Raw genomic sequence first — 15,340 nt, 5'->3', positions numbered from 1 at the left:
CCTCTTTCTTACACCACATACAAAAATAAACTCAAAATGGATTAAAGACTTAAATATAAACCCTGAAACCATAAAAATGCTAGAAGAAACACAGGCAGTAAACTCTTTGACAGTGGTCTTAGTAATATTTTTTTGGATCTCTGTCCCCAGACAAAGGCAACAAGAGCAAAAATAAACGTGTGGAATTATATCAAACTAAAAAAAAAAAAAGCTTTGCAAAACAAAACAAAAAGGCAACCTAATGAATGGGATAAGACATTCACAAATGATATATCTAGTAAGAGGCTAAAATTCAAAATATACAAAGAACTCATACAATAGCAAAAAAACAATTCAGTTAAAAATGGGCAGAGGACCTGAATAAATACTCTTTCAAAGAAGACATGCAGATGTCCAACAGGCACATGAAAAGAGGCTCAACACTGCTAATCATCAGGGAAATGCAAATCAAAAACCACAGTGAGAAGTCACCTCCCAACTGTCAGAAAGGTTACCATCCAAAAGACCAAAAAAATAACTGTGGGCAAGATGTGCAGAAAAGGGAACCTTCATGCACTGTTGATAGAAATGCAAACTGATGTAGCCACTATGGAAAACAGTATGGAGGTTCCTCAAAAAATTAAAAATAGTACTGCCATATGATCTAGTAATTCCACTTCTGGGTATTTTTCCAGAGAAAACAAAAAAACTAATTCAAAAATATATATTCTCCCCAATGTTCATATGTTCATTGCAGCATTATTTACAATAACCAGGATATGAAAGTAACCATCAATAGATGAATGGATAAACAAAATGAGATAGACATATATATATATATATTCTTAGAACCAGAAAGCAGAAATGGTGGTTGCCAGGGGCTAAGGGGGATTGGGGAAATGTGATGTTGGTCAAAAAGTACAAACTTCCAGTTATAAGTTGAATAAGTTCTAAAGATCTAATGTTTAGAACATTAGCATGGTGTTTACTGTTCATAATACCATTGTACTGTATACCTGAAATTTGCTGAAAGAGTAGATCTGAAGAGTTCTCACCACAAGAAAAAATAACTATGGAGGTGCAAAAAAATCACTGAAGATATTCTATGATGATGATTTATTCATCTATTTAATTTCAAGACAGATAAACCTCAAATATCAAACATGAGTGTCAACAGATAATGGAAGTATTCTTGTAATCATTCATCTGAATCTTCCTCCCACCTACCAAAAAAAGGATTTTCTCAACTAAAAAGTACAAATTTAATCTTTGGAACATATCCCTGTCCCTGTGCAATTTTTAATGACGGTGTTCTTGAACAATGAACTATTTCACTACACCTTAAATATATTAAGGAAGCTACCTAATCAAACTGAGAGAAGAGTTTATAAGCCAGATATTTCAAAGCCAGCAGTGTCCAATAGAACTTTCAAACAATAGGCACATGTGGCTACCAGGCACTTGAAATGTGGCTAGTGTGACTAAAGAATTGGTTTTTTAATTAAATTTAATTGAACTTTAATTTTCATAGCCACAAGTGCCTAGTCCCATTTCAAACTATTAAAAATTTCAAACAGGAACAAGCTGGCTAGATCTTCTGATTTGATTTAGAAGCTCTATGTATAGTATAAAATCTGAACCATTATCTTCCATTCATTACTAATTATATACCCACTCTTACTGTTTAATTCTTTTAACTCTTACATTTTACTTACTTGGGTTTAGATGACATGTCTTTGAAGGTGAATTTAGACCTTTCTTTAAGGCGATTTTTCAGTTCTTCAAGTTTGTGCACCTGCTTTACTATTTGTGCAATGCTTACACTGACTGTTTTATCAGGTGCTGGAAACTCTGCTGGAAAAGTTTGATCTTTACTTATCTAAAATAATAAAATTAGCCAGTTACTTAGGAAATACTCATTTTTCTCCCATACCTCAAAGAAATTTCATCATTTCATTTATCATATATAAATCAATATTGTATTATTCTTATCTATCTATAGCTATAATCACATACTAATATTTCACAATATTAGTGAAATTATATGAGCAATTGCCTAGCAACAGAATTATAGCTAAGTGTTGGCTTTTACATGTCAGAGCTCAAATTCAATCTTCTGTTTATTATTTTAATATATAAGAATTTTAAGCAAGTTAAATAACAATTATAACAGGATCAGTTAAAGGCAATTCAAAATATTTAAAAGAGAACTCTAATCCTTATGATGGGAGGAAGAGCTGAAAAAAGAAAAGTAGTCAAGCCATAGTCTTAGGACATAGCAAATAGAAATTCTAACATTGGGAATTTAAAACAGAGACTTCACTTTAGTAATGGTTACCTGAATGGGATTAAGATATAACAGCAGGAAGTAAGTACTGGGTAATGTACTGGAAGTCTGAGACTGTGGGATGCAGAACAGGTGGAAGGGAAGCTGAAGTTGTATGAATACTCTATGGACAAAGGCAAGATCCCTAATAAGAGGACATCAATCATAAACTGAACCTAAAAAGTGACATAGCAATCGCTACAATTATCAATTTATTGCCTCTCATCTAAAATCCATTCTTCACTGTCCTGTTTATAGTAGTGGAACATTTCTATCTTGACAGGCAGCATGATGTTAACTTTTGTCAGCAGAGGGCCCTAGACACTAGAGGAGGAAGAAGCTTTTCTTCCAAGTTCTGTCATCTCTCTCTGCTTAATCCTAGGGCAGTACCCAGTGTAACTAGTAGTACTCACCTCCAGCAAATTTCAATAGCACCACCCCTATGGATGGTTTCCTGGCAAGGTCCCTGGCATGGCACATTCCCCACAGGCAGCTTCTCCCAGAACTTTAAGGACTAAACCACAAACATAGCCAAGGTAGAACTAGAATAATTCTCTAATTCCCTAAGGCTATCCTGGAAATCATTCTGCTGTATTAACAGCATACATAAAATCTTTTCCAAAATAAGGATAGAGACCAGTATTTCTCATACTGGTGGCAAAGCACGTGAACATAAAAGTATAAAAAACTCATTAAAATAACATTAAAGAAAACAAATATATAATTTCATGAATAAGCATATTATGCATGACTTTTTAAATACAGGAGAAATATTTAAGTTGATAAGTTTTGTCTTGCCACTTATTTACTATTTTGTGTAAATTATGGAAAGAATAATAATTAATTTTCCATTTTTCAATTTTAGGAGAAAGAATTGGTCAAATTCAGAGTAGACCACATACATGCATAAGTATTGTATATAAATCACTAAGAAACATTTTAGTCTACCCATTTATTCCTTCTTTACCTAAATCAAAAGATTATAACCAATGGTTATTAAAAATTTTTAACTTATACCTCAAACTGGTTTTCAAATGAGACAAAATATTAACTTAATTAACAAGAAATGCTACACTTACCTCTTCCATCTGATTGACCTGTCGCTGAAACCACTTTAAATAAAAGAAGGAACAGAAAGGAAACAATATTGACAAGTCAATTTCTGCAGTGAAATAAATGAGTATGTGTGTATGTGTGTGTGTGTGTGTGTGTGTGTGTGTGTGTGTATCAAATATTAGTCCTACACCAAACATCATTTTATCTTAGGGTTCAGAATGGGGCTAAGGCAACATGTAACTGAAACGTAAAATTTTTAAATATATATAGCAGCAAGTTTGGGAGTTATTTTTACTTCCTCAAAACTTAGAAAACTCTTTTTCACTTATATGTATTTCTGTATTAAATTTTAGTAGGCAATATATTGAACATACCTTAAAAAGAGATTCCAAAATCTGAAAATAAAGTTTTAATGAAAACATTTAAAAATAAAATTCCTCACAATGTATGATATAATAAAATATTTAATTCAAGTCTCTTGAAATTTTCAATCACCAAAATACACAAGTTTCTAAAATATAACTATAAATCTATAATCCAATCACAATATTTTTATATTTACAGAGTTTTTAGTACATCTTGCATAGACATCTTAGTTCTAGAAAAGAAAAAGAATCTTCCATTGTTACAGATCTACATTAAAAAACCCAAAATAATTCACATATATGATTTCATATATTTTCTTAATATAGGTAAGAAATAAAATTTAAGTTCTCAGAAGAGCATTATTTTTTTCATAGAGCTGAGAGTACAATAATGAAAAGCATTATCTTATGAACACTATTTCTTCAATATAACTTTGCTATGCTAAAAGGTCTAAGAATCAAGATATAAAATATTACACTACTACTTGATTTTTTAAATGGAAAATGCAAAGAACTGGTTTGGGAGATTATGAGAGAAAATGAATATACAAAACCTATCACACGGTCCGAACTACCAATATTTACCATTTACTAAATGTAATGCTAACCTGATTACATTTGCCACAAAAAACAACCAAACCCACTCTATTACAACCAAATAAAAGTTTTGAATTACATTATTAAAGAAAAATTGTATTACATGCATTCAGGCAGAAGAAAAGTTGCTTAACTGAAAAAAATCAGGCTAGTCTAAATTTCTCTTCTTTGACACTAACTCTAGATCAACAGTTCAAAAACTGTGACACCACAACCAAAAGCATCAGCATCACCTAAACAACCATATTTGTTAGTAATGCAGATTACTAGGCCCCACCCCAGCCTACTGACTCCAAAGCTCTGGAAGTAGGACCAGTAATTTGTATTTAAACTATCTATCCCTCCAGTTGATTCCTTTGCATGCTAAAGTTTAAGAATCACTGCACTAAGTAATAAGAAAGCATAAGTCTAAGCAAAAAGGGCTGAGACCCTCAAGAAAACATACCACAGCAAATTAATGTCCACGTCTGAAGGAAAATATTTTCAGCTGTATAAGGATTTATGCCAATAAGGCATACTACCTTGCAATAAAGTCATTCTTTCCACTATGTGGAGAGATTCCAAGGTTCTCAAAATCTCCTTTCCTGTCTGGGAACGTAATGGGAATCCCTTGTATGTATCAATTCATCCACTCATTGCAGTCAGGGTTCTACAATTACTTAAACCACTTAAAGCCTAGAGAACAGTGGCTTTCTTAAATACTGAACCATCAATAACACATCATCAATTATTACTGGTACTGCTGAATGTAGGACATTATTGATAAAAATAAGTGGAATATGAAAATTGCCCAGAAGTGAGGAAAACCAACATTAGACACATAACACTAAACAGAAAAAAAATTATATGATACTATGGAGCAACGTCTATAAAGTTCTTGGGGGAAATATTAAACCTCCATTCTAATTTTAAAGATATTATCATTTAAATGTGAAGCCAAAATGCAACTATTTTCAAGAATTCAGAGATTTAGAAACTATTTTACCACACATTCTAACCTAGCAAAACAATAAGTTAATCTCAGAAAAGTGAACACAAGAAAAAGCTATAAGCAAAGTAACAAGGAAATACCCCACTCTACAAAATTGTTAATGGGGCTGGCATTTAACGTAGCTGTTATAAAAAGCTTCCTAAAGAGAAGATAGATAGCATAATGTTTAAAAAAAAAAAAGGAAAATAATAGTAATATGAAACTGACATACCAGATAGACACAGGGTGCCACAGAAGCCAAGGGAAAGGCACTTCAAGAACAAAATGGTCAACAATGTCAAATCTGCTGAGGTGTCAAGAAAGATGCACACTTGATTTAACACTAGGGGAGTCATTACTATCTTCAGATGGCTAGTTCAGTGGACATTGGGGGCAGAAGGCAAACTGAAGTACAGATAAATGGGAGAAATATGAAGTAAGTATAAGAATATTTTTGAAGAGTACTGTGTGGGAAAAGGTAGAGCAATGTTGGTCAGTACTGGAAGGAAATATGCACTCAATGGAAGAATTTTATAAAACCTTGTTTAAAAGTCAACATTTTACTTTTTTATGATGTTAACATCCATAATCACATTCCCTGGATACTAAAAATTACTAAAAGGGTAGAATACATCTTGATATTTTTATGGGCTACTTGTATTTCCTCCTTTGCAAACACCTTTTTTATCTCCTTTGAGCATCTTGTATTGATTTACCTTATACTTACTGACAGGTAAATGTTATCTATATACTCTGGATTTCCTCTGTCTGATATATGTGATCTAAGTATTTTCCGCTATTTGAAACTTCTCCTGCACTTCTCTTTATGAATTTTTTACACAATAGAGGTTTTAATATAGTTGAATTTAGCAATCTTTCTCTTTATGACTTATATATTCTTCTGTAATTGTTCCTTGCTCCAGGTCATAACGACAGTCTCCTATATCTGTTTCTAAATATGTTATTGCTTTTGATTTTTTATTAGGTCTTTAGTCCATCAGAAAATGATCTTTGTATATACTATAAAGAATAAACTATTTTTATCTTATAAATAACCACTGTTCCAGGGCCATTTATTATGCTACTACTTCTCTATCATTAATAAAATTTTCCATATATAAAAGGGTCTGTTTCTGAGCCTTTATTCAATTCCATTGGTCTATCTAACCTTGTACCAAAAGCACACAACCATAATTAATATAGCTTTCTAACAAGTCTTGATATCTGCTAGGGCAAGTCCTCTCACCTGTTCTTTGTCTTCAGAACTCACTTGGTTATTCTTGGTCCATTTAACTTCTATATAAAATTCACAGTCAGTTGCAAATTTCCACCAGAAAGATAAACCTATTTGGGGAATTAGGGAGTGACGACAGCAAAAATGGCTGTAGGGAGTTCCAAGGGCCTATCCTTCACAGAAAACACTGAAGAAAAAGTGAGCAAAAACTGTTACAATCAACTTTGTGAAAACTCTGGGAAACAGTGAAGGCTCTACAGGAGCCAAATAGTGATGGATCAAGAAAAATGCAGGTTAAACATGCTAGGAGACCTTTGCGGCATTTAAACTTAGCCTTGCCCCACCCACTTCCCCAGAGCACTGGCAGTCTTAAAGACAGCAGCCTCCATTCCTGGTGTGGGTATATATTACAGTTCTGGAGGAAAAAAGAGGAATTGTGTTTTTCTATTTTGTCCTGTCTAGAGGTTGCTTGACGGACTTGTAGCTTTTACCTTTGTTTCATCTCAGAACTCTCTCAGGGCAGAAAACCAGCGAAGTGGAGAGTATTCCTCAAAAAAACTGAAAGGTAGTTAAACAAGCCACTGCTCCCTGGAGAAAATGATTATAGCTGAGGCAAACGATATACATGTCAAAGCCTAGAAGTAAAAACTGGAGAGAGTTATTTTGGAAAAATAAGGATTTTGAAATTCCCATATATTAGGGGGAATCTAGTAAGCTACACACTTGCCCAGGGCAGGACTCATGCTCAGAAAATATCGTAGTAGACACTGAACTTTCACCTCTGCCTCGTCTTTAGCTCCACACAAGTAGAAAATTAAGGCTAAGGCAGTTCTGTAAACAGCCTGGCTAAGTTTTAAAGAAGTGCCTCAAAACAGAGCCAGTCTTCAAGTGCCAGGAGAATATTTTTTTCCTCCTTTTCTTTATGTTTTTGTGGCTCCAGGCACTTAAGGAAATCTCTTGTCAAACCCACTAGTTGACCACATCTATAGGAACAGAAACCTGAGAGAAGAAACACAACAAAAACTACAGACTTGAAAAATAAATAGTTTAGATTTCTATTTTCCAATTTGGCATGTAAGGAGACTAGATCCACCACATTGTCCTAACAACAAGTAAAAAGCTGAACAAATTAAAAATCAACAAATCTTCTTAAATCTATCACAGTACTAAAGTCACAGAGCAAAAACCATGGCCTCCAAAATTAGAGAGACAGGCAATACAGAAGATCACAAATTACTGGAGCAGAAATCTGTGAGCACAAACTTCCACAGTACTGGGGTACAAAAACCTAAAGTGTAAATGATGAATCGCTGCAGGCTCAGCATGGACAAGCTTGAGAGTTAAAAATTCTGGGGATGGGGCCAAGTTTTGAGGGATTTTTTTAGTAATTAAACATACACTTACTACTTGGTGTTTACCCAAATGAATTGAAAACTTATAGACATAAAAAAACCTGCACACAGATGTTTATAGCATCTTTATTTGTAATTGCTAAAACTTGGAAGGAAGCATGCTGCCTTTCAGTAGGTAAATAGATAAACAACCTGTGGCACAAGACAATGGATTATTCTGCACTAAAAACAAATGAGCTATCAATCCATGAAAAGACATATAGGAATCTTAAATCCTTACTACTAAGTGAAATAAGCCAATCCAAAAACACTCCAAACTGTATAATTCCAACTATACAACATGGTAAAAAAGGAAAACTATGGAAACATAAAAATCAGAAGCTTCCAGGATTTTTAGGGGGCAGGAAAGGATGCATAAGTGGAGCAGAGAGGATTTTTAGGGCAGTGAAACTATTCTGTATGATAGCATCATTGTGGATGCATGTCATCATACATTAGTTAAAACCCACAGAATGTACAACACCAAGAGGAAACCTTATGTAAACTATGAACTTTGGGTGATAATGCTGTCAATATAGGTTCATAATTCATAAAAAAGATATCACTCTGGTGCACAATGTTGATAGTAGGGGAGGCTGTGCAAGTGGGAAAAAGGGGTATATGGGAATTCTCCGTACTATCCGCACAGCTTTGCTGAGAACATAAAACTGCTCTTAAAATAAAATCTATTTTATAAAATAATAGTTTAGGAAAATCACTAAACAATCAATACTCACAGCAAGAAATAAGAATAAAATTTGAGGAGAGGAAAATCTGATATCCAGAGTTATAAAATTAAAAATGTCTAGTTTTCAACAAAACTTATGAAGCATTCACAAGAACAAGAAAGTACGACTAATTCCTTGGAAAAATAAACAAACATTGTCCCTGAGGAAACTCACATATTGGACTTAGTAGACAAAAACTTTAAATCTACCGCCTTAAACATGCTCAAGAGCTAAAGGAGAGGCTGCGTTCAAGATGGCGGAGTAGAAGGACGGGCTATCACTCCCGCTTGTGAGATCTCTGGGAATCACAACTAACTGCAGAACAATCATCGACAGGAAGACACCAAAAAAAATACCCCACATCCAGAGACAAAGGAGAAGTCACAGTGAGATGGTAGGAGGGGCCCAATCACAGTAAAATCAAATCCCATAACTGCTGGGTGGGTGACTCACAGACTGGAGAACATTTATACCACAGAAGTCCACCCACTGGAGTGAAGGTTCCAAGTCCCACATCAAACTTCCCAACCTGGGCATCTGGCAATGAGAGCAGGTGTTCCTAGAGAATTACACTTTGAAGGCTAGTGGGATTTGATTACAAGACTTCGACAGGACTTGGGGAAACAGAAACTCTACTCTTGGACAGCACACACAAAGTAGCGTGTGCATCGGGACACAGGGGAAGGAGCAGTGATGCCACAGGAGACTGAACCAGACCTACCTGGCTAGTGTTGAAGGGTTGCCTGCAGAGGCGGAGCGTGGCTGTGTCTCACCGTGAGGACAATGACACTGGCAGCAGAAGTTCTGGGAAGTACTCCTTGGCGTGAGCCCTCCCAGAGTCTACCATTAGCTGCACCAAAGAGCCTGGGTAGGCTCCCCTGTTGGGTCACCTCAGGCCAAACAACCAACAGGGAAGGAACACAGCCCCACCCATCAGCAGACAAGCAGATTAAAGTTTTACTGAGATCTTCCCACCAGAGCAACAGCCAGCTTTACCCACCACCAGTCCCTCCCATCAGGAAACTTACACAAGCCTCTTAGATAGCCTCATCCACCAGAGGGCAGACATCAGAAGCAAGAACAATAATCCTGCAGCCTGTGGAACAAAAACCACATTCACAGAAAGACAGACAAGATTAAAAGACAGAGGGCTATGTACCAGATGAAGAAACAAGACAAAACCCCAGAAAAGACAACTAAATGAAGTGGAGATAGGCAACTTTCCAGAAAACGAATTCAGAAAAATGATACTGAAGATGACCCAGGAACTCGGAAAAAGAATGGAAGCAAAGATCGAGAAGATGCAAGAAATATTTACCTAGAAGAATTAAAGAACAAACAGAGATGAACAATACAATAACTGAAACGAAAAATACACTAGAAGGAATCAACAGCAGAATAACTGAGGCAGAAGAACGGACAAGTGACCTGGTAGACAGAATGGTGGAATTCACTGCTGCAGAACAGAAAAAAGAATAAAAAGAAATGAAGACAGCCTAAGGGACATCTGGGACAACATTAAACACAACAATATTCACATTAAAGGGGTCCCAGAAGGAGAAGAAAGAGAGAAAGGACCCGAGAAAATATTTGAAGAGATTATAGTCAAAAACTTCCCTAACATGGGAAGGGAAACAGCCACCCAAATCCAGAAAAAGCAGAGAGTACCATACAGGATAAACCCAAGGAGAAACACACCAAGATGTATAGTAATCAAATTGCAAAAAATTAAAGACAAAGAAAAATTATTGAAAGCAGCAAGGGAAAAATAACAAACAAGGGAACTCCCACAGGGTAAGAGCTGATTTCTCAGCAGAAACTCTACAAGCCAGAAGGGAGTGGCATGACATATTTAAAGTGATGAAAAGGAAGAACCTACAACCAAGATTACTCTACCCATCAAGGATCTCATTCAGATTCGATGGAGAAATCAAAGGTATACAGACAAGCAAAAGCTAAGAGAATTCAGCACCACCAAACCAGCTCTACAACAAACGCTAAAGGAACTTCTCTAAGTGGGAAACACAAGAGAAGAAAAGGACCTACATAAACAAACCCAAAACAATTAAGAAAATGGTAAGAGGAACATACATATCGATAACTACCTTAAACATGAATGGATTAAATGCTCCAAGCAAAAGACACACGCTCGTTGAATGGATACAAAAACAAGACCCATATATATGCTGTCTACAAGAGACCCACTTCAGACCTACGGACACATACAGACTGAAAATGAGGGGATGGAAAAAGATATTCCACGCAAAAGGAAATCAAAAGAAAGCTGGAGTAGCAATTCTCATATCAGACAAAACAGACTTTAAAATAAAGACTACTACAAGAGTCAAAGAAGGACACAAAATAATGATCAAGGGATCAATCCAAGAATAACAATTGTAAATATTTATGCACACAGGAGCACCTCAATACATAAGGCAAATACTAACAGCCATAAAAGGGGAATCGACAGTAACACAATCATAGGAGGGGACTTTAACTCCCCACTTTCACGAATGGACAGATCATCCAAAATGAAAATAAATAAGGAAACACAAGCTTTAAATGATACATTAAACGAGATGGACTTCATTGATATTTATAGGACATTCCATCCAAAAACAACAGAATACACTTTCTTCTCAAGTGCTCATGGAACATTCTCCAGGATAGATCATATGTTGGGTCACAAATCAAGCCTTGGTAAATTTAAGAAAACTGAAATAGTATCAAGTATCTGTTCTGACCACAACGTTATGAGACTAGATATCAATTACAGGAAAAACACTGTAAAAAAACACAAACACATGGAGGCTAAACAATACACTACTAAATAACCAAGAGATGACTGAATAAATTAAAGAGGAAATAAAAAAATACCTACAAACAAATGACAATGAAAACACGATGACCCAAAACCTATGGTATATAGCAAAAGCAGTTCTAAGAGGAAAGTTTATAGCAATACAATCCTACCTCAAGAAACAAGAAAAATCTCAAATAAACCACCTAAATCAATTAAAGAAGAACAAAAAAAACTCCAAAGTTAGCAGAATGAAAGAAATCATAAAGATCAGAACAGAAGTAAATAAAAAAGAAATAAAGGAAAGATCAGCAAAGATCAATAAAACTAAAAGCTGGTTCTTTGAGAAGATAAACGAAATTGATAAACCACTAGCCAGACTCATCAAGAAAAAAAAGGAAAAGTCTCAAATCAACACAATTAGAAATGAAAAAGGAGAAATAATGACTGACACTGCAGAAATACAAAGGACCATGAGAGATTACTGCAAGCAACTCAATGCCAATAAAATGGACAACCTGGAAGAAATGGACAAATTCTTAGAAAAGCACAACCTTCTGAGACTGAACCAGGAAGAAATAGAAAATATAAACAGACCAATCACAAGCACTGAAATTGAAAACTGTGATTTAACATCTTCCAACAAGCAAAAGCCAAGGACCGATGGATTCACAGGCAAATACTATCAAACATTTAGAGAAGAGGTAACACCTATCCTTCTTAAACTCTTCCAAAATATAGCCAAGGGAGTAACACTCCCAAACTCATTCTATGAGGCCACCATCACCCTGATACCAAAACCAGAAAAAGATGTTACAAAAAAAGAAAACTACAGGCCAATATCACTGATGAACATGGATGCAGAAATCCTCAACAAAATATTAGCAAACAGAATCCAACAGCACATTAAAAGGATCATACACCATGATCAAATGGGGTTTATCCACTTGATAAAGAAATGCAAGGATTCTTCAATATATGCAAATCAATCAATGTGATACACCATATTAACAAATTGAAGGATAAAAACCATATGATAATCTCAGTAGATGCAGAAAAAGCTTTTGACAAAATTCAACATCTATTTATAAAAACTCTCCAGAAACTAGGCATAGAGGGAACTTAACTCAACATAATAAAGGCCATATATGACAAACCCACAGCCAACATCATTCTCAATGTTGAAAATCTGAAACCATTTCCTCTAAAATCAGGAACAAGACAAGGTTGCCCACTCTCACCACTCTTATTCAATATAGTTTTGGAAGTTTTAGCCACAGCAATCAGAGAAGAAAAAGAAATAAAAGGAATCCAAATTGGAAAAGAAGAAGTAAAGCTGTCACTGTTTGTGGATGACATACTACACATAGAGAATCCTAAAGATGCTACCAGAAAACTACTAAAGCTAATCAATGAATTTGGTAAAGTGGCAGAATACAAAATTAATGCACAGAAATCTCTTGCATTCCTATACACGAACGATGAAAAATCTGAAATAGAAATTAAGGAAACAGTCCCACTTACCACTGCAACAAAAAGAATAAAATGCCTAGGAATAAACCTACCTAAGGAGACAAAAGACCTGTATGCAGAAAACTATAAGACACTGATGAAAGAAATTAAAGGTGGTACAAACAAATGGAGAGATATACCATGTTCTTGGAATGGAAGAATCAACATTGTGAAAATGACTCTACTACCAAAAGCGATCTACATATTCACAGCAATCCCAAACAAACTGCCAATGGCATTTTTCACAGAACAAGAACAAAAAATTTCACAATTTGTATGGAAACACAAAAGACTCCGGATAGCCAAAGCAATCCTGAGAAAGAAAAACGGAGATGGAGGAATCAGGCTTCCAGACTTCAGACTATACTACAATGCTACAGTAATCAAGACAATATGGTACTGGCACAAAAACAGAAATATAGATCAACGGAACAGGATAGAAAACCCAGAGGTAAACCCATGCACTTATGGTCACCTTAATTTTGATAAAGGAAGCAAGAATATACAATGGAGAAAGACAGCCCCTTCAATATGTGGTGCTGGGAAAACAGGACAGCTACATGTAAAAGAATGAAATTAGAACACTCCCTAACACCATACATTAAAATAAACTCCAAATGGACTAAAGACCTAAATGTAAGGCCAGACACTATAAAACTCTTAGAGGAAAACATAGGAAGAACAATCTTTGACATACATCACAGCAAGATCCTTTTTGACCCACCTCCTAGAGAAATGGAAATAAAAACAAAAATAAACAAATGGGACCTAATGAAACTTACAAAGCTTTTGCACAGCAAAGGAAACCACCAACAAGGTGAAAAGAAAACCCTCAGTGTGGAAGAAAATATTTGCAAATGAAGGAACTGACAAAGGATTAATCTCCAAAATATACAACCAGCTCATGCAGTTCAATATCTAAAAAAAAGCAACCCAATACAAAAAGGATAGAAGATCTAAATAGACATTTCTCCAAAGAAGATATACAAATTGCCAACAAACACATGAAAGGATGCTCAACATCACTAATCATTAGAGAAACGCAAATCAAAACTACAATGAGGTATCACTTCACACCAGTCATAATGGCCATCATCAAAAAAATCTACAAACAATAAATGCTGGAGAGGCTGTGGAGAAAAGGGAACCCTCTTGCACTGTTAGTGCAAATGTAAATTGATACAGCCACTACAGTAAAAAAAAAAAAAAAAAAAAGAGAGAGCCATGCACCAGAATGTTCATTGCAGCACTATTTACAATAGAGCCAGGACATGGAAGCAACCTAAGTGTCCATCAACAGATGAATGGATAAAGAAGATGTGGCACATATATACAATGGAATATTACTTAGCCATAAAAAGAAACGAAATTGAGTTATTTGTAGTGAGGTGGATGAACCTAGAGTCTCTCATACAAAGTGAAATAAGTCAGAGAGAGAAAAACAAATACCGTATGCTAACACATATATATGGAGTCTAAAAAAACAAAAATGGTTCTGATGAACTTAGGGGCAGAACAGGAATAAAGATGCAGAGGTATAGAATGGACTTGAAAACACGGGGATGGGGAAGAGTAAGCTGGGACGAAGTGAGAGAGTAGCACTGACATACATACACTACCAAATGTAAAATAGATAGCTAGTGGGAAGCAGCCGCATTGCACAGGGAGATCAGCTCAGTGCTTTGTGACCACCTAGAGCGGTATGAGAGGGTGGGAGGGAGATGCAAGAGGGAGGGGATATGGGGATATATGTACACATATAGCTGATTCACTTTGTTATACAGCAGAAACTAAAACACTGTAAAGCAATTATACTCCAATAAAGATGTTGGGGAAAAAAAGTCAGTTGCATTCGTATATGTTAACAATGACCAATCCAAAAAGAAAATTAAGAAAATAATCCAATTTACTATAGCATCAAAAAACATAAAAATATTTAGGAATAAAATAAACCACGGAGATGAAAGATTTTAACAGAGGGAACTATAAAACATTGCTAAAAGAAATTAAACAAGATACAAATAGATGGAAAGACACCCCATGGTCATGGATTGGAAGACTTACTACTGCTAAAATGTACATAATAGCCAGTGCAATCCCTATCAAAATCCCAATGGCATTTTCTGCAGAAATAGAAAAAATACTATCATTCATATGGAATATCAAGGGCCCCCAAATTGCCAAAACAATCTTAAAAAATCAAAACGAAGTCATAGGCCTCAACCTTCCTGATTTCAAGATACCCTACAGCAAAAGTAATTAAGACAGTGCTGCACTGTCATAAAGATAGATACATATGTACACCTAAAACTAATACAGGGTTATATGTGAATGATATCTAAATTTTTTTTTTTTTTTTTTTTTTTTTTTTGGTACATGGGC

The 15,340-nt window shown here is 35.3% G+C and overlaps 1 protein-coding gene across 8 annotated transcripts in view; it reads right to left on the bottom strand.

Moving 5' to 3' along the window:
• Positions 1 to 15,340, bottom strand: part of CCDC7 (coiled-coil domain containing 7) — a 289,089-nt gene that overhangs the window by 261,219 nt on the left and 12,530 nt on the right. For 7 of the 8 annotated variants that reach the window (XM_024765653.1, XM_024765643.1, XM_024765603.1 and 4 more), the window contains 3 exons: positions 3,736 to 3,756; positions 3,385 to 3,417; positions 1,695 to 1,858 (listed from right to left, as the gene is read on the bottom strand). In XM_024765653.1, the coding sequence (XP_024621421.1) occupies positions 1,695 to 1,858; positions 3,385 to 3,417; positions 3,736 to 3,756 (218 nt within the window). Of the gene's footprint in view, positions 1 to 1,694; positions 1,859 to 3,384; positions 3,418 to 3,735; positions 3,757 to 15,340 lie in introns of those variants that run through there. The other variant, XM_024765633.1, reaches the window with a different exon arrangement.

This window comes from Neophocaena asiaeorientalis, unplaced genomic scaffold, assembly GCF_003031525.2.
Source record: "Neophocaena asiaeorientalis asiaeorientalis breed wild unplaced genomic scaffold, Neophocaena_asiaeorientalis_V1.1 scaffold217, whole genome shotgun sequence".
NCBI lineage: Eukaryota > Metazoa > Chordata > Mammalia > Artiodactyla > Phocoenidae > Neophocaena > Neophocaena asiaeorientalis.
Note: the sequence above shows the minus strand (reverse complement) of the source record. Positions and strands in the feature narration are given on the sequence as shown.